This window comes from Sceloporus undulatus, chromosome 2 (genome assembly GCF_019175285.1).
Source record: "Sceloporus undulatus isolate JIND9_A2432 ecotype Alabama chromosome 2, SceUnd_v1.1, whole genome shotgun sequence".
Lineage (NCBI taxonomy): Eukaryota > Metazoa > Chordata > Lepidosauria > Squamata > Phrynosomatidae > Sceloporus > Sceloporus undulatus.
Window position 1 is genome coordinate 107207904 of NC_056523.1, and position 18308 is coordinate 107226211.

The 18308-nt window shown below is 41.7% G+C and overlaps 1 protein-coding gene across 1 annotated transcript in view; it reads left to right on the forward strand.

The window, feature by feature from the left end:
* Positions 1–1528: 1528 nt before the first annotated feature.
* LOC121920758 overlaps positions 1529–18308 on the forward strand; it is a 100931-nt gene continuing 84151 nt past the window's right edge. Inside the window, exons 1-5 of the mRNA XM_042447934.1 lie at positions 1529–1608; positions 3650–3868; positions 5650–5802; positions 6404–6564; positions 16197–16306. Coding sequence (XP_042303868.1) covers positions 3805–3868; positions 5650–5802; positions 6404–6564; positions 16197–16306 — 488 coding nt within the window. The 5' untranslated portion in view covers positions 1529–1608; positions 3650–3804. The remainder of the gene's footprint in view (positions 1609–3649; positions 3869–5649; positions 5803–6403; positions 6565–16196; positions 16307–18308) is intronic.

Here is an 18308-nt window from a genome sequence, read left to right on the forward strand (position 1 = left end):
TGGAGGGAGGACTTGGCTTCTTGGAGCTAGCCTGCCTTCCTCTCCCTCAAGATGGTGGATGAAGGGAGGGCTTGTCTTCTTCCAGGCAGGCCTGATGGAGCTAGTCTGCCTCTCTCTCCCTCAAGATGGTGGATGAAGGGAGGGCATGTAAGAGAATTTGCCCACAGGCCAAAAGAGGATATGGTACAGATACACTATTCTATTACTAAACTATTTTCAAAATAGACCTCCAGAAGATGAATTATTGACTTGTGATGTAATGGATTTTCCACTGAAGATACTATTTCATCTTTATTTAGGTTAACGATTCAAGGACCTAAAGATGATAGCTGTGGCACGATTCTCAATAATATGTTATACTTCAAATCAGCAAAGTGCAACCAAAAATTATACTTTATATGTGAAAGAAAAGAATGTAAGTGTTAACTTTTCATTCTGTTTTTCTGTTTTTATATTCCTATTCACTATTCTATCTTTGCTAAGGGTAGTTCACCCCATTACATAATGCTTCTGTGGATATAGGGGACTTCCATGATGGAATCTCAACCATTATGTACATCAGAGGAAGAAGTAGGAAAATGCTGCTAGATAATCATATGACATGATAATATGTCCACTTTATAGATGTCTGCACAGATGCTTCATGAGCTAACAGTTTAGTAACAATAAATAAGTGTTCCATGTAATGTGCCTAAAAACATTGTCTCTCTTTGTACTTCTAATAATGGATGGGAATTTCTGACTACTGTATATACTTATGTATAAGTCGACCTCATATATGTCAATTTAATTCGTTTTAATGTGTATTTTTAATATGTGAATTGTGGTACTGTTTTTACTGACTGTCTTTACTGACACTTGTACACCACTTTGATCTTGGGAAAAGCGGTTAATAAATAAACTATTTATTTATTTATTAAGGGAAGTTTCAGGGTCAAAATCCTAGATTTTGATATGACCTGTGGATAAGCCAAGGGTAAAACTTAGGGGGCCATAAGGAAAGATGGAAAGGGGGAAATACCACTTCCATTCCTCCCTCTCCTTCTGTGGATCTCTAGGAAGCAAGTGGATTTAAATGGAGAGTTGTTTCCGTAGGAAGCAAGGTCTTGCAAAAGGGACTGGAGAGATGGTTTAAATGGAGAGTTTTCCCCATAGGAAGCAAAGGCTTGCAAAACGGGCCAGGCAAGTGTTTTTCTATGGAGAGTTTTCCCCATAGGAAGTAAAGGCTTGCAAACGGACCAGGCAAATGCTTTTCAATGGAGAGTTTTCCTCATAGGAAGCAAAGGCTTGCAAAATGGACCAGGCAAGTGCTTTTCAAAGGGGAGTTTTCTGATAGGATAGGAAGCAAAGGCTTGCAAATGGACTGCATGGGGAAGGAATTCAGTGGAGACTGAGGCATCAGGCTTGCTTGCTATAGGACCTTTCTAAGCACTACTGGTGCATTGACCCTTCTATAAGTCTACCCAAGATTTTAAGGGCAATTTTGGGGCATAAATTTCTCGACTTATAGTTGAGTATATATGGTATATCCCAATTCATCTGTTTGTCTTATCAACCCTCCCGGTTTTGTTGTTGTTGTTGTTGTTGTTCTAGATCTACTACTTCAAGGTAAGTGATTGCATGTTTAAAAAATTACAGTGTTCTGCCACTGGTTTAGGGGTGCTGACATTTCTAATATCAGATTTATATCTATTTATCCTCTTGAGTAGACTGTCTCATTTGTCCAGTGTAGGTTGCAGAGTGGCACTGCTGACAAGAGATGTATATCACATTACAGGATGAGCACGTTGTCTGTGTTGTTATTAGAACCAGTAATAGTGCTTTTAGAGTAGCAGCTTTACAGTATATTAGCATTTCTCCCTTTCCTGTTTTATGCTGAAACAGACTGACGTGGCTATCACTTAAAAAATTATACAAAGTTAAAGGAGTTTGTGGAGACATCGATACAATTATGGCTACAGCTGTAGTTGAATAAAACAATCTCAGTTGATTATCCTAGTGGGCTCAATTAACTTATAACTATTATTATTATTATTATTATTATTATTTCATTTCTTACTCGCGTCTCATGGCTCGAGGTGGGTTACAACATAGTTAAAACACAGTCATTACATAAAATATATATATTAAGCTGTATCTCTATGCAATATTTATATTACAGTATTTAGGACAATAATTAAATATAAAATTCATGTTTAAAATTCATGATTAAAAACTGCCTGGATAGGCCTGCCGGAAGAGATAGGTCTTCAAATGTGTTTTATATTCCAACAGCTGGTTTAACTGTCGGATCTCTTCCAGCTGGTCATTCCACAGTCTTGAGGGCAGCCGATGAGAAGGTCCTCTGGGTAATGACTACCAGTCGGGTTCTTGCAGGCTGCAGCAACTGCCCTCTAGAGGACCTCAGTGTTCAGAGCAGATTATACAGGAGAAGGTGATCCTGTAGATAACCTGGATCCAAACCATGTAGGGCTTTAAAGGTCAAAACCAACACTTTGTACTTTGCCCTGAAACTAATTGGCAGCCGGTGGAGTTGAATATGGGTGTAATATGTTCACTCCTGGATATTCCTATAACCAAACTGGCTGCCATATTTTGAACCAACTGAAGTTTCCGAAATAGGCACAAAGGTTGCCCAATGTAAAGCGCATTGCAGAGGTCCAACCTTGAGATTGCCAGCGTGTGCACCACTATCTTTCGGTCCTCCATATCTAGAAGGGGGTGCAGCTGGTATATCAGCTGAAGCTGATAGTAAACACTCCTGACCGTCCCATGTACTTGGGCTGACATTTGGAGAGATGGATCCAGGAGCACTCCTAAGCTGCGAACATGGAGTGTAACCCCATCCAGAACTGGTTGACACACCTTCATTGCCAGATTAGGACCCTTGGTGGCAACCACCTCTGCTTTGTCTGGATTCAGTTTCAATTTGTTTTTCCTCATTCAGCCCATTACCTCCTTATTCAGAGAAGACACGCTATCTTTAGCTGAGCCTATTTTGGAAGGCATGGAGAAACATATTTGGGTGTCATCAGCATATTGATAATACCCTGCCACATGCCTCTGGATGATCTCTCCCAGCAGTTTCATGTAAATGTTAAAAAGCATTGGGGATAGAATGGCACCTTGTGAGATGCCATATAACAGCTCCATTTTTGAGGAGCTACTATCCCCTAGCATCACCATCTGGAACCAGCCTGAGAAGTATGACTGGAACCACTGCAGTGCCTCTAATTCCCAACCCCCCCAGGCATTCCAGAATGATACATATATACATTCATTATAGCCATTCATTCTAGTTCTAAGCAAATCTGTTTCTTTTCTAAAGAGATGGAAACCTTTTCCGGGCATTTCAGGGACAGTTAGATGAATTTAAAATGTTCAGTCTTAACAAGACAAGGATGATGGAACTCTCCCTAGAGGCCAAGATGACTAAATTGAGACTGTCAACACAAGGTTGATGCAACATCTCATTACAGTATTCTATACTTTCTTCATGTCATGTACAGTATATATTACTCCAAAAATTATTGGTTACTAGTACAGAAATGATAGTGAGCAAGACCTTGTTAAATCATTGTTGTCCTAAAAGGAGATGGACATCTCATTTTAATGCATTATTTTGAACTGTGATTCTTTTTGTGTACAGATGTGAACATATTCCAGGAGTACAAGGGCCACATAATACCACAAAGACAAAAGACTTTGCCCAAATTGTTCTATATTTTGGGATTAGCTCAAGAAGATTGCATTTTTGAGCGAACTACATGTACTGGTGTAGTCTTTTCACAGGGGCAATATTATATGGTCAGTGGAAAGAAGGTATTCAGAAGCCTCAATGCAGAAGATAGATTGTATTTGAAGTCAGGTGAGTTACTAAAGCAACGTCTACATTCATTGGCCTAGGCTTAGTAATAACTCTGGTCCTGTGTGATGGTGTCTGATTATTCTCTATACAAATAGGAGCAAACCATGGTTCTTTTACTGTTGCAAATGAATTGGAAACCTTAACTTATGTTTGTTATAAGCCAATCACAAACCATGCTTCATGGTTTTTCCCCTTGGGGAGAGATAAGCTAGACGTCTTGAATAGTAGGTAATGAGAAACCACAGACCAAAGGTCTCTGTTTAGCTTAACTACTCACATTTGCAGGAGGAGCCAAAGCAAGTGGCACCCATTAACACAGAAATGGATTCAAAATGAATTGTGATATGTGAAGGGGGCCATCACTGAGCTCTTTTCATGAGCTTGGGAAATGCTTGAAAACATAACGGATGAATTCACATCCTTATTTTCTTAGTACATTTGGTATCCTGTTTTCTTTACTTTTAATTAACAAACAACAACAACAAATTGTAATCCTAACTATTAGAATTTTAATTAGTTTTAAGTAACATTTCAGAATCTAAATAATTCTAGGACTGTTTGGTTCCCCAAATGAATATGGTTATTTGGGTCACCTTTTGGCAAAAAGAAATTGTGATGTTAGCATCAAACTATATTGTTAATAAGTATTTTTGCTCTTTTTATCCTTCCCAGTTAAACTAGACTTAAAATCAAATGATTTTTCCTTGATTAGCAATTTAGTAAGCTAGTGTAGTGCAATTGTTGAAAGACTGACTAGTGAACAGCAAACTCAAAGCAGTTTTAACTCATTGTGTGGATTTGTGTAAAAATCATTCTCTTTTAAATTGATGCCTCCTCCTGGGATGTAATACAGAGATGTCCTGCATTTGGGGTATGATTACGAAGCATGAATTTATATTTATATCAATGTTTTTAGCTTTTATTTGTTCATGTCCTCCATTTTCCCTTAATGTCCTCCATTTTGCAGTGCCTTGTCCTCCTTTGAGGTTATGATTTCTGGTCACCCTGGATCTAAACTCTGAATATATCTGTATATTCATGCTATCATTAATGAGGAGCCAGTTAGAAAACCATTCATAGCAGCAGTTTAGAAGACAGTGTTAAAAATCATTTGCTACCACATTTTTAGTCTTATAGGAAATTTAGCCAGTGTTTCCCTGGGTGAATGAATAAAACAAAAGTTTGATGCTAGCACTTACAATCCTTAAAATTTGCTTCACACAAAGCTTCATACAAAGCAGATCTGTTTGCCGAAAAGGCCAATGCTTGCTGACCAATCCCAAATGTGTAGAAAAATCTTCCACATGTCAACAACAACCTGACTATCAGGTCTGTCAAAATCTGTTTTAAAATATCCATTATTGAGAAAAAAATACAGCAATCTGAAGTGTGATTTTAAAAGAGATACCTGAAGTATTTGACAGATCAAGTCCAAAATCTTACTATAGTCTTCGTATTAGATTCTATTAGGTAGCACACTACAGTTGGTAACTCTGTGATCAAGTGTATTGCTTTTTATAGCATAACAGACAAGCAATTTTAATTATAGTTTTTGTGGCTTTTTAGGGCTATGTGGCCACGTTCAAGAAGAGTTTATTCCTTCTTGAAGGTGCCAGCTACAGATGCTGGTAAAACATCAGGAATAAACTCTTCTAGAACATAGCCACATAGCCTGAAAAACCCACAAAAAACTATGGATGTCAGTCATGAAAGCCTTTGACTTCATAATTTAAATTCTAATACAATTTCATTGCTATCTTATTTATGAAATTTTGTTCTAGTTTGTAATCCTGGATTTTATGGCACAAATTGTCAGTTCCATTGTCAGCACTGTACCAATAACCTTCCTTGCCATGCTGTTACTGGAGAATGTGTGGGCACTGGCCTAACAAAGTGTGGTTTAGATTCTCCAGATCCAAAGTGCATTGAAGAAGGTAAAAAATGCAGCTGTTTCTGGACAAATGTTATGTTTTCTCCAATTTTATATGTTCTCTTTGCCTTCCCTTTAATACCTCCTTTCATTTTTCTTGCCTTCTCTATAAAAATAACCTAACCTTTCAATTGTTGTTAATTGCTGTCAAATTGACTTTGACTTATCCGAGGTGACCTTATGAATGAGAGACCTCTCTCTCTCTCTCTCCCTCTCTCCCTCCCCCCCCTCTCTGTGGTGACATATATATAATCCATTGATTCAGTGGGTCCACTCTGAGTAGGATTAACAATTGGATTTAGGCCTGAGCCACAAACCTAGTAGGTTATCCTTAATCATACCACTCTTCTTCAGCTGTTAGTGCTAATTTGTAATATGAAAACTATAATGCTGCTTTACTTTGACAGCTATTGTGACATTTTTTGAGGCAGTGCCTAAATAGCATCTTGAACTTTTTGAGATGCTATAGAAATGCCGTAATTACTCTTTGGTTTAAGATGATTGATTCACAATTAGAAGAGCTTTCATTGAAGTTCACACCTGTGCAGTTATATCTCTTGAGTTATTTCTTCAGTTGCATACCAAATACTATTTTGATTTTTAAGTTTCCATAGACCCATGTCCAAAGAAGCCTAAGTGGTACTATTATTCAAAATCATGTTACTATGTGGAAGATTCAAAAATTGACACATGGGCCAATGCCAGAATTGCTTGTCAAGGATATAAAGGAACAGACCTAGTTATAATTACAAACAGCCATGAAAAGGTATGACATACAATTTTAAAATTCTACTCTTTTCAGAATAGGGAGGGTTTTCATAATTTGTTTATGTTCATTTTGTGACTATTCTCTTTTGTGCTTTTTGGAAGATATAAAATTATAGAAGTACAGTGCTCCCTCGGGTTACGAAATTAATTCGTTCTGCCGCCGCTTTCGTAACCCGAAAAGCATTCGCAAGCCGAAATGCCATAGGCGCTAATGGGGAAAAGCCGCGATTTCATGCGAAAAAGCGCCGAAAAGCACCAAAAAATTTTTCGTAACCCGAAATAACCTTCGTAACCCGGAACAATTATTTTCAATGGATTTTTTTCATAACCCGGAAATTTCGTAACGTGGGTATTTCGTATCCCGGGGTACCACTGTATCTATTTTGTCCCTTCAAATAATAAGCAGTACTATTCCATGTTTTCCATATAGCTGAGGCAAGATGTGTAGTTCTTTTTGAACCTAGCAGTATCTCAGAATAAGTATAAGCCTGAAGTAAGACTAGAGAGAAGCAATGCTTTCACCAGATTTCTCAGCTGACCATCCCTTAGATCTTCTTCAGATATCTAACTGATTTGCTGGTGTATTTGCAATACATTTTCATTTTTTTAAAAAAGAAAAAATCATAAATAAATTCAAATGTAAAAATATAATGAGAATGTTTAAACCTGTTCCTTGTGTAATATTTGAAATCCTATACCATTCTTTTCTAAACGAAACGAGTTTGGAGAGAGGGAGATGGACAGGGGGATATAAAGGAACATAAATTTTATGACCAGTGAGAACACGAGGAAAGCAATTTCTTGTTTATGGTCTCTATGACTCACACATATGAATTGTTGTGTCCCTGTCAGAACTTTCCACAGCAAAGTTTAGCATTTTTCTGGGGGAACCACACCTCCAGATTGTGTATGCCTAGACAGGCTTCCCACCAGTCTGCTCAGTTCTGGGTCCACTGCAGAGAGAGAACTAATAAGAAGAATGAAAACTGAATGTAGACAAAATATGGATTAACCATCTAAGAAGTTTGTGTTAACATGTGACCACTCAAAGAACTGCAGTTACTTGCAAGTTCTTTGTGACTCATTGTGCACAGCAAGGCAAAGCTAAACCTCCTTGCAGGAACTTCTCAAGAAAGCCCTATAATGAAACAACCCTAAACCAAACCCAAGACAAGACTGGAACATAAACAGCTAAAAAGGAGCCTCAGGGGAAAACCACAAACAGAAAGTGACCAAGGAAACAGAAGATCTCAAAAGATGGGAAGACAAGCAGTACACACATTCAACAAAACAAAAAATATCTGAAGCAGAACCGCACATATTGTAGGGATGTGGAATGTTAGAAGCTTAAGCCAAGGGAAGCTAGACATAGTTTAAAAGTAAATGGAACCTCTAAACAGCAATATTAAGAGTGAGCTAAAATGAACAGGAATGGATAATTTTGACTCAGATAACTACACAGTGTACTACTCAGGAAAAGAAAAGATGCAAAAAAACCAGGGTGGCTTTTATAGTGAGGAGAGATGTAGCAAGAGCAGTCAAAGGATACAGTGGAAAAACTGGACTAAATCATATCAATAAGGCTCCACAGAAAACCCATAAACATAACCATTATACAAGTATATGTGCCAACAACAAAAGCAGAGGAAGATATCAAGTGATTCTATGATGGAGTTCAAGAAGAAATTGACAACACACCAAAACAGGACTTATTGACACTGATAGACAACTGGAATGCTAAAGTAGAAGAATACAAAAAAACTGTAGGAAGATTTGGACTAGGTACAGGAATTCTATGAGGCCAATGATCTATTCATCACAAATACCTTCTTCATACAACCAGATAAGTAACTATATACTTGAACATCAACAGATGTTCAGTACAAAATCAGATAGACTACATAACTGGAAGCAGATGGAGAAGGTCAATTTTTTTGGCCAAAACTAGACCAAGTGCTGACTGTGGCACAGATCATGAGCTATATATATCAAAAATTGGAGTAAATCTGAAGAATAAAAAGCCAATCAACATAACAAAATATGATCCAAACAACATCTCAACAAAATTTACAGAATATGTAAGAAATGTATTTCAGTTCTTAAGCATAATTGATTGGGAACCAGAAGAACTATGGGCAGAATCCAGGGATATACAGTGGATCCTCGTTATATGCTGGGGTTTGGTTTCAATATCCCCTGTGGATAACAAAATCCATGGATGCTCAAGTCCCATTAAATACAATGGTACAGCAAAATGGTGTCCCTTGTAAAAAAATGGAAAATCAAGGTTTGATATTTGAAATTTATACTTTTTTTGAACATTTTCAAACTGTGGATGCTTGAATCCGTGTATAAAAAATCCATGTATAAGAAGGGCCAACTGTAGTTAAGGATGAATACAGGAAACTCTGTTGGTGACGAAAAAGAAAGAAGAAACAGTGGATAAGAGATGGAATGCTTCAAGTGGTAAAAGAAAGATGGGAAGCTAATTAAAAGGGAGATAGAAATAGAACCAGATCTATGAATGCAACTGTTCAATGACTTATGCGCAAGGATAAAGAAAACTACTATAATGATCAATGCAGAGAAATAGAAGGAGGAAAAAAGAAAGAACAAGATGGGAATATGGAAAAAGAAAATTTCCCATTCAAGCAAGATTCTGCTCAAAATTCTGCAGCATAGACTCTAAACATATATGAAGAGAAAAATCCCAGAGGTGCAAGTGTGGTTCAGGAAAGGAAGAGGCACTAGGGACCACATTGTAAACATACAATGGTTAATGGAGTGCACCAAAGAATTCCAGAAGAAAATCAGCATGTGCTTTATAGACTATAGCAAATCCTTTGACTGCGTAGCTCAGGAAAAGCTATGGTCTAAAGAAATTAGAGTGCCACTACATTTGATAGTACTGATGAGAAATCTGTACTTAGGACAAGAGGCTACTGTTAGAACAGAAAATGAGAAACAGAATGGTTCCCAGTTGACAAAAAGGGTCAGGCCAATGCATACTATCTCCATACTGTGCCGCATACTATGCAGCATAGTATGCATATTGCTGCATATTATCACCCTATTTGTTTAACATGTATGAAGAAAATAGCAATGAAAGACAAGGTTTAGACTCAGAAGAAGGAGACGTGAAGATAAGAGGAAAAAACAAGCTAAGATATGCAGATGACACCATAATACTAGCGGAAAGCATTGTAGACTTGAAAGCTAAAGAAGAAAGTGCAAATGCAGGCTTACTGATGAATGTAAAGAAAACAAAAATAATGACCACAAAGGAACTACATAAATTCAACCTCGATAATGAAGAAATCAAAATACTTAAAGATTCTCTGTACCTCGGATCAAATATTGCAGTCAGGAAATCAAAAGAAGTCTAGGAATGGTAAGGATGGCTATGAAATAACTATATAAGATCCTAAAGAGTAAGATATACAATTGAGCACTAAAGTTAGAATCATCCAATCCATTGTATTCCTCATGACCATGTAAGGATGTGAGAGCTGGCCAGTGAAGAAAATGGCTAAGAAGAAAATCAACTCATTTGAAATGTGGTGCTGGAGAAAAGTGTTGAGGATACCACTGATGGCCAAAAAGACAAACAAATGGGTCTTTGAACAAATCAAGCCTAATCTCTCCCTGGAAGTCAAAATTACTAAAATGAGGCTGTCATACTTTGGCCACATCTTGAGTAGGCACAACTCATTAGAGTGAGTCATTAGAAAAGATAAGAATGCTAGGAAAGGTAGAAGTAGTAGAAAGAGAGGAAGACTGTATGCCAAATGACTAGACTAAACCACAGACCTGAATTTGCAGGACCTAACCAGAACAGCGGAGGATAGGGGATCTTGGAGATGGCTCATATGCAGGGTCACCATGAGTTGGGGTTGACTTGAGGGAGGTTAACAACAAAACAGTTTTATGATTTGTATAATCTTTTAATGAATGTCAGTGTTTTAATGTTTAATGTTTTAACTTTATATATTATTTAATTTTTTGATTAACTTTTGTTTTTATATTTTTATCAAAGCTTCCGTATAGTTTTTAAATCTGTATTGTTTTAAAAATATCATTAGTCACATTGTGTCCCTTTACTGAAGGAAAGGAAAAATATAAATGAATAAAATTATCACCATCTAAACGCTGCATCTTGCACATTCCCAACAACTTCTCAACTATTTGAGGTCAAATTAAACATGGAAGGGAATGCATATTTCCAAGGATTAACACTGAATTCCTTTGAGATTGTCAGCTATCTGATTTGCAAAGTAAACCAGTGTTTATCTTCCAAATCACATGCAGTCTTCCAAACCACATGCTATGAGAAACACTTTGCTACTTCAGGAAGTCCTCTTTCTAAAAACATGCAATGTGTATTGTCAATTTAGGACCAGTACATACTGGCATGAAGCGGCGTGGCGGCAGCAATATAGGGGCTCGGTGTGGCTCAGCTTCCACATTCGCTGAGCCCTTTTGCCTAAGAGGGACGCCGCCGCGGACACAAAGAAACCACAGCATGCTGGAGGAAAGGCCACAAGTTTATTAGCATAACAAAAGGACCACAACGCAACATGTAGGGTTGGCTCCAATGAGGTCTGGATCTGTCATCCATCAGCCCAGTACTGAGTGGATGAACCAAAATGCTTGGTCACAACCAAGCTTCGGGATGGCAAGAGATTATGGGTTACCACTCATATCCCATCAATCGCATATCTGCAACTGTGCATCATCGCATAACTATCCCTTGCCAACGGGGGATGCTGTGCTGGTGATGCCCCCGCAATGGCAACACCGCCTCGCTCGCAGCGCCCCCATGTCCGGATGGACTCCCGATCCAGTGCTACGCAGCCCTGGAAACCACGCCCACCAGATCCGAGAACTATGCAACCGCCACAGAAGGCAAGCCTGCCTTCCGCCAACCCTACAACCCTGTAGTCAAAGAGGTGCAAGCGTCTCTGTTTGGGCGAATGTAGCCCGCAAAAGCCCCCAATTTCCACCTTCCCAGCCTTTTTATAGTGTCCACTGGCAGACCACATTGAGCAGCAGATGTGGCAGCCCCAATCCGGAAGGAATGGCCGCCGAATTCATCCGGTGGCAGGTTGAGGCTCCCCAGGGCCATCCGCAGTGCCGACACCAGCTGGTAGCGTGTTAGCGAGGTTCCATCGGCATGAATGAACAGTGGTCCATCTTTCAGGGGGCAGGCTGCCACAAATCGCTGAAGAGTTTTTACTGGGCACAGGCGAGAGCCACGTAGCCGCCACAGCTCAACGGTTTGTCCCTTTCCAAGTTGATCACACTTGGACCTGCAAAGAACTAAATAGACAACATTTCGAGCAAAGGACACATCACCAATCTGTAAAGCCCGGCCAGATATATCAGCCCTGGAGGCGGGCACCAACTCTACCACCCTGAAAGCCCCAAAGAAAGCAGTGATGAATGCCGCTTTGAACAGGTCAGCCTCGTAGGAGGAGACACAAACCAGGGGCAACTACCCAACTATATTATTGAGGAGCATGAAACAAATGGGCCTCCTTCCATCCTGGTTGGATCGGTGTGCTCTCCTCCACCCTTCCAGCGTCCTCCTGACCCGGAAGTTGGCACAAGGATCCGGGTGCCTCTCAGCTTTGGAGAAGAAGGATATCCCTGCCAAGTGGACAGACATGGTCCGAGGTGACGTGCCCATCCATCTCAGCCACACCAGGAACCGGAGGACAGTTTGGGACTGAATAGGCCAGTGGGCCTGCAAATTTACCGACTTGAAGAAGGCCTGCAGCTTAGCCATGGCCCTATAGTAGGCCCTGAGAGTGGCAGGGGCCACCGATGTCAAAATGCCCTGCATCACATCAGCTTACCAATCTCCCACAGTTCCTCCGGGAAAGGCGTGGGTGAGGGGTGTGCCTCGGGCACCAGCATGCGGAACCTGGATTCCTGAAAACGGGAAAGATAGTCTGCCACATTATTTTCTAATCCTGGGCCTTGAAGGTGATGTTCCGTTGCAGGCAGCGAAGCACGAAGTGCCTGACAAGCTGCATGATCCTCTCTGATTTGGAGCTCTGTCGGTTAATGATGTTCACAACCGCCTGGTTGTCACACCAAAAGCAGACAGCCTTGTTGCTGAGCACCCCGTCCCACAAGTGAAGGGCCACAACGATGGGGAAGAGTTCCAAAAATGTGAGGTCGCGGCAGATGCCGCTACTGGCCCAATGGGCAGGCCACTGCTGGGCGCACCAGTGCCCTTGGAAATAGATCCCAAAGCCCATACTACCCGCTGCGTCCGAGTGGACCTATAAGCTCTGGCCAAGCTCCCAAGGCCGCTGCCAGATGGAAACCCCATTGAAATGGCTTAGGAAACCCTCCCAGGCTGCTAGGTCTTGCCTGATACCCTGCGTCAGGCACACATGATAATGGGCAGCCGCAATCCCAGTAGTGATCCTGGCCAGCCTGGCACAAAAGGCCCGGCTTGGTGATACCACCCTGCAGGTGAAACTGAGGTGCCCAAGCAAGGACTGAATGTCCTTCAAGGTGGTCTTGGTGGCTGTTAGCATGGCCCTGATTTTGCTATGAAGTGCCTCCAGCTTGTTGGAGGGGAGCCGGGATGTCCCAGCCACCGAGTCAAGCTGGATGCCTAAATAAGTGAGGGACGTGACGGGGCCGTCAGTTTTGTTAGGGGCCAAGGGCACACCCAATTCCCTGGCCAGGTCTTGGAAGGTGAGCAGGAGCTTCGCACACATACCGGAGTGTGCCTCGCCCATGAAAAGGAAATCATCTAGATAGTGCATGACCAGGGGTGAGGTGGCCCTGCGTTTTACCTCCCACTCTAGGAATGTGCTGAAGGTCTCGAAGGCAGAACAGCTGACAGAACAACCCATGGGCATGGCCTTGTCGAAATACCACTGGCTGTCATGCCCAGCCTGGAAGATGGCTTGGAGGACTCAGAGGATGAGCTAGGGCCTCTGGGATCTGAACCTATAATGGAGGAGCCAGAGCCCCAGGGGCTTGAACCTGTAATGGAGGAGCCAGAGGCTGGCCCTAGTTCTGCTGGAGCAGAGTCTATGGCCCCTCCAGAGGTTCAGCAGTCAAGTTTGCCTGGTGCCGAGGCTGTGGACATGGAGGAGGATCTGGGCACTGTGCCTACCTTCAATGAGCGTCGAGCAGAAAGAGAGGGCCTTCGAAGATCTCGGAGGCTTTATCAGAAGCATCTTCGTAATCAGGCACAGCTGAAGGCCAGCTCCTTGCCTTCTTAAGCACCTGGAGCATGTGTGGTTCTTTGCCAGTGGATATCTGACTCTTTTAGAGGAAAGACTCTGTCTCTGGCTCCTTGGCTTCTTGTCTTGACTACCCGGAAACTTGACCTTGGACTGCTTTATCTACCTGCCTATCTGTTACCCTGAACCTCGGACCGTCTGACAATTCTTCTGGTAAACCCTTTTGGTAAAGCTACTGCAACTCTCTAGGACTGAGTAGCTTACACTGACTTTGCTGTGCTGGGAGGGGGTTGTTTGTTTGAAAACTAGCTGTCTTATCAGCCCTTTGGCTGCTTTCCCGGACACTGGCCCTGTACCCTGAAGCCCAGCAGGCAGAAGTCATCAGGGTGCACCGGCAGCAGCCGGAAGGCCGATTGGATGTCACACTTGGCCATGAGGGCCCCCTGCCCACAAGAGCGAACCAACCGGACTGCCTGGTCAAAAGTGGCATAGCGGACAGAGCAGAGCTCAGTTGGGATGGCATCACTGACCGATTCACCAGGAGGGCGCTGCCCACCGAGGCCTCGTGGCCTTTTATAGGCCTGTTGTCCAATGGGAGGCCGGCATAGGGTGGCGCCTGCTTATGACGCCGCCCAATCAGTGGGCCCCTTCCGCCCACAGGGGCCGCTGGGACTTGTAGTTCCCAGCGACACAGGCGGAAGGCCCACCCTTCCTCCCCCGTCCTGGCCAATCGCGGCTCGAGCGGCCCCGCCAAGGCCTCTGGGAGGCCGCCCAAGCCGGAAGAGCCCTGTAGCCACCGCGGGGCTTCCCCCAGCGGCAACCAGGCCATCCCGCCGGGGCGGGCGGCCCCATATATCAGCACTGTTAGGTCATAAGACTGTCGCCCCGTCCACACGGGGCACAGCTTGGTGACATAAGGGCGCCAGAGTGCCCAAACAGCTCTAGGCGGAAGCAGTCATAACACAGCCCTTATGATGGTGTGAAAAGGAGCTCCATTTCAGAGCTCCTTTTTTAGCCAGATCGTTGCCACAGCCATGTGGTTGCTACAAGAATGATCTGGAGAAGAAAGGGATGGCCTCTGGTCGTCCATTTCTTCTCATCTGTCTCTTGCCCTAGATCTTAAATTGGGTTTGGCAAAGTGCAACCCACAAGTTGCATGTAATGTCACCCCCCCACACACACACATCTGAACCCCACATGTGCCCCATACTTCCTAATTGATTGCTTTCACTGGAAGAGCTCTCCTACACTTAGTAGAGGTTGTGGGAGCAATTCTGTCAGGTTTTGCAATCTCATGGCCTGTTTTGGGACTAGGGATACTACAGAATCAATGGTGGTGCAGTGATTAAATGCTGATACTGGAACTCAGGCTTCCATCCTTTTGTAGGTTGGTAAAATGAGTACTCAACTCGTTGGGGGCAATTGGCTTACACTTAGTAAACTGCTTAGAGAGTGATAGTTCCCTAAAAAGCAGTATAGAAATGTACTTGCTATTGCTATTCTAACCTTTCTATTCCCTGTATCATTTGGTTTAAACATTGTCCCTCTATGCTTAACTTTCTGGGAGATACTCTTGCAGGTCTCTGTGGCCCTATGGCGTAGATTATTCTGCAACATAAATTTGTTTCTTTGATGATGGAATACACAGTGACCATTTTTAAGGTGCAAATATTAAAAATTAGCTAAAATTAATTTGAACCAGTTTTTTAAAAATGTCAAGTTAAATAAAGTATAAGGTCAAATATAGAAATAGAAAGAGGTAAAACAGAAATGTGATGATATGATACGTTGAATCACCAGCAGATTTGAAGTAGTTTTTACTACTAAGCTGTTGGTCCATGAAAGACCATGGCCATATCTTCTATTTTATTTTATTTAGAAATGGGTGCAGCTGGCAAAAAAAGCTGATAAAGGGGATGACTCCAGATACATTTGCTCCACTTGCAAATGGGTAATGCTCACATCATGATTGCCACTGAGCTACAATCTTGTTGCATGCTCTGGCTGTATTTGTCACAATTTTATCTGTGGAACTTGTAACATTATTTATATATTGGTATATCACTACTAGTTGCATGTGGGCACATGCAGATGTAGAATAAGCCATTTTAACCTGTTATCAAATTGGATGTGATTATTTAGATGTTTCTGGTAATGTAATTTATTTTGTGCTGAAGAGTTGCTTCTTACAATTATTTAACTTTATGTCTGAAATGGTTTCTCATTTACTCCTCCCCCAACCATTTTTCAGCATTTTTATTATAAAAGACTTTAAGAGCACCACTGCATATTATTGCTTAAAAGAAAAATAATAGAATAGAATAAAATACAAAAAAACTAGCCTTCTTTTTAATCTAAACTTCCTATTCTAAACCCATTTTTTAAAAATGGCTCAGATAAATTGTTTCTGTGCTTTCAGATGTGGGTGCAATATAAAGGAGATGACAGCTGGATTGGTTTGACCTTCTGCAAGCAGTTATATCAATATATTTGGGTAGATAATTCGTCTACAGTCCTTCAAAATGCATGGTAAGACTGTTTCAAAAATAGTCCAGCATCAACAGAGAATCAATCTTCCAATTTTTAAAGTATAAGGAGAGTGAATACTTTCCAGTATTAGACTCATTGGCCTGTTACAGACAGGCCAAAATAAAGCTGCTTCGAGTCACTTTGGAAGTATGGTATTTCAATGATGCATGAGTTCTAAGAGTCTGGAAGCTACACCAAAGCTGCACTCCAATCCTTAGGACTGGAACGTGGCTTTGGTGCGGCTTTTGGACTCTTAGGACGCATGCATCATTGAAATATCATACCTCCAAAGTGACTCGAAGCAGCTTTATTTTGGCCTGTCTGTAACAGGCCATAGATTTGCCATCATGATCTTTTTGTTCTTCTTTTAGCTGAAGAGTGGGGCAAAATGCTTCACATTAAAATACTGATCTAATTACAATTGCCAGTTATTACAATAAAGCATGTTTATTTTGTTTTCAAAATGATTTAGAGAAGCTCTAGTTCTTCTGACTCTCATGTCTCTAAAACTATGGTGGCTTGGACAACCATTTCAGTTTAATAAGCTGAGATGTCAACGAATATTTTGCACAGAGCCATTTGCTCCTCCTTTTGTAGAGTAAGAAATCAAACCAGGAAGTCTCTCATAAAGCATTATTTGTTGTCTGTGGTCTCTCTGACACACAATATGGGCCTTGTCCCTAGACAGAGCCTTTGACAGAACATTCCAGAGCTGAATAGCCTTTATCTCACCTTCATCCCTCAGTGCAGTTGCCGAAGTGTGCCAAATTTCTTTTCTCAGTTCTCAGTTCCTTTTCAGCATCCATGTGCCAGTTCTCAGTCAACCAAATAGAGCATCATTGCTGACCAGGCTATTCCTTCATTTGTGTCTTTACATTTCCCTTTGTGGTTCCTTTCATGTTTTTATTATCTGATCTCTATCTTTTCTTCTTTCTTCAACAATTCTCCATTTTTACTGGGACTGTCAATGGCCTCTAAGGCCTTCTTCAAATGGTGCACCTCCTAAGATAGAAAGAACAACACTCTAAGTGCCTTTTTGCCTTGGAGACTAGCAAAAAGTACTTTTTTATGATCTATTGGGAATTCATGAAGTCTAAGTCTCTTCAAAAGGACAAAGATGGGGATTTGAGGTGTCACATACTGGATCCCTAACAAAAAGACTGACAAGGCTGACTTGTCACAGCAGGAAAAGGAATCCAGCCACATCAGAAAAAGGAGTCTGAGCCCTGGAACAGATGGGCCAAAAGCACTACCTTCGAGCTGATTCAGGGGCATGGTGTACAGATGACGTACACCCCTGGATGGACCAGACTGAAGCCACACTGCAGCCACCTAAAGCGGCCCAAACCCAGTTGCAAAAGGAGTGCAAAAAAAGCACTCCTTGCAGGTGGTCTGTTGCAGACCATGGCAGCAACCAGCCTAGGGACTGTAGCATCTGGTCGGAGTGGTCCTCATTGGGAAGCAACCGGTGCTGGAACGGCCAGAGGCTGCCCCAAGCTACCGGCCTGCTTGATCCCTTAGACTCCCTATTTGGCTTCTTAGTGCAAGCTGAACCTACCCAGGATCCCAAACTGAGCTTTTGGTCCAGTTAATTCTGGCAGAGATTCTTTGATGGCTCATTAACTCCAGTGATGGCGAAGTTCACTATGGATGAACTCCATCACTTCTCCAATAAACATTTTTTTTACAGTGCATCCTGTCCTGATGGTGGATTTGTCATCTATAATTCTCCCATTACAATTCCAGTTTAAAAATACTACTCCATCTTTCCAGTCTCAGTGATCCTCTCCATCACAAGCTCAGGATAGAATCTGGTAAAGGTCAAATACACTGGGTATCACTATCACTGGGAATCTGCATGTCAGTCTTCTTCCAACTTAATGCTAATCTTTGAGTTGAATATCTCTTTTTTTGCTCATTAGGCCAGACATCTTGATAGTCCCTTCTCTTGATCTTCACTTAGAGACTGGAACTACTATCATCTTTCATAATATTGGTTCTA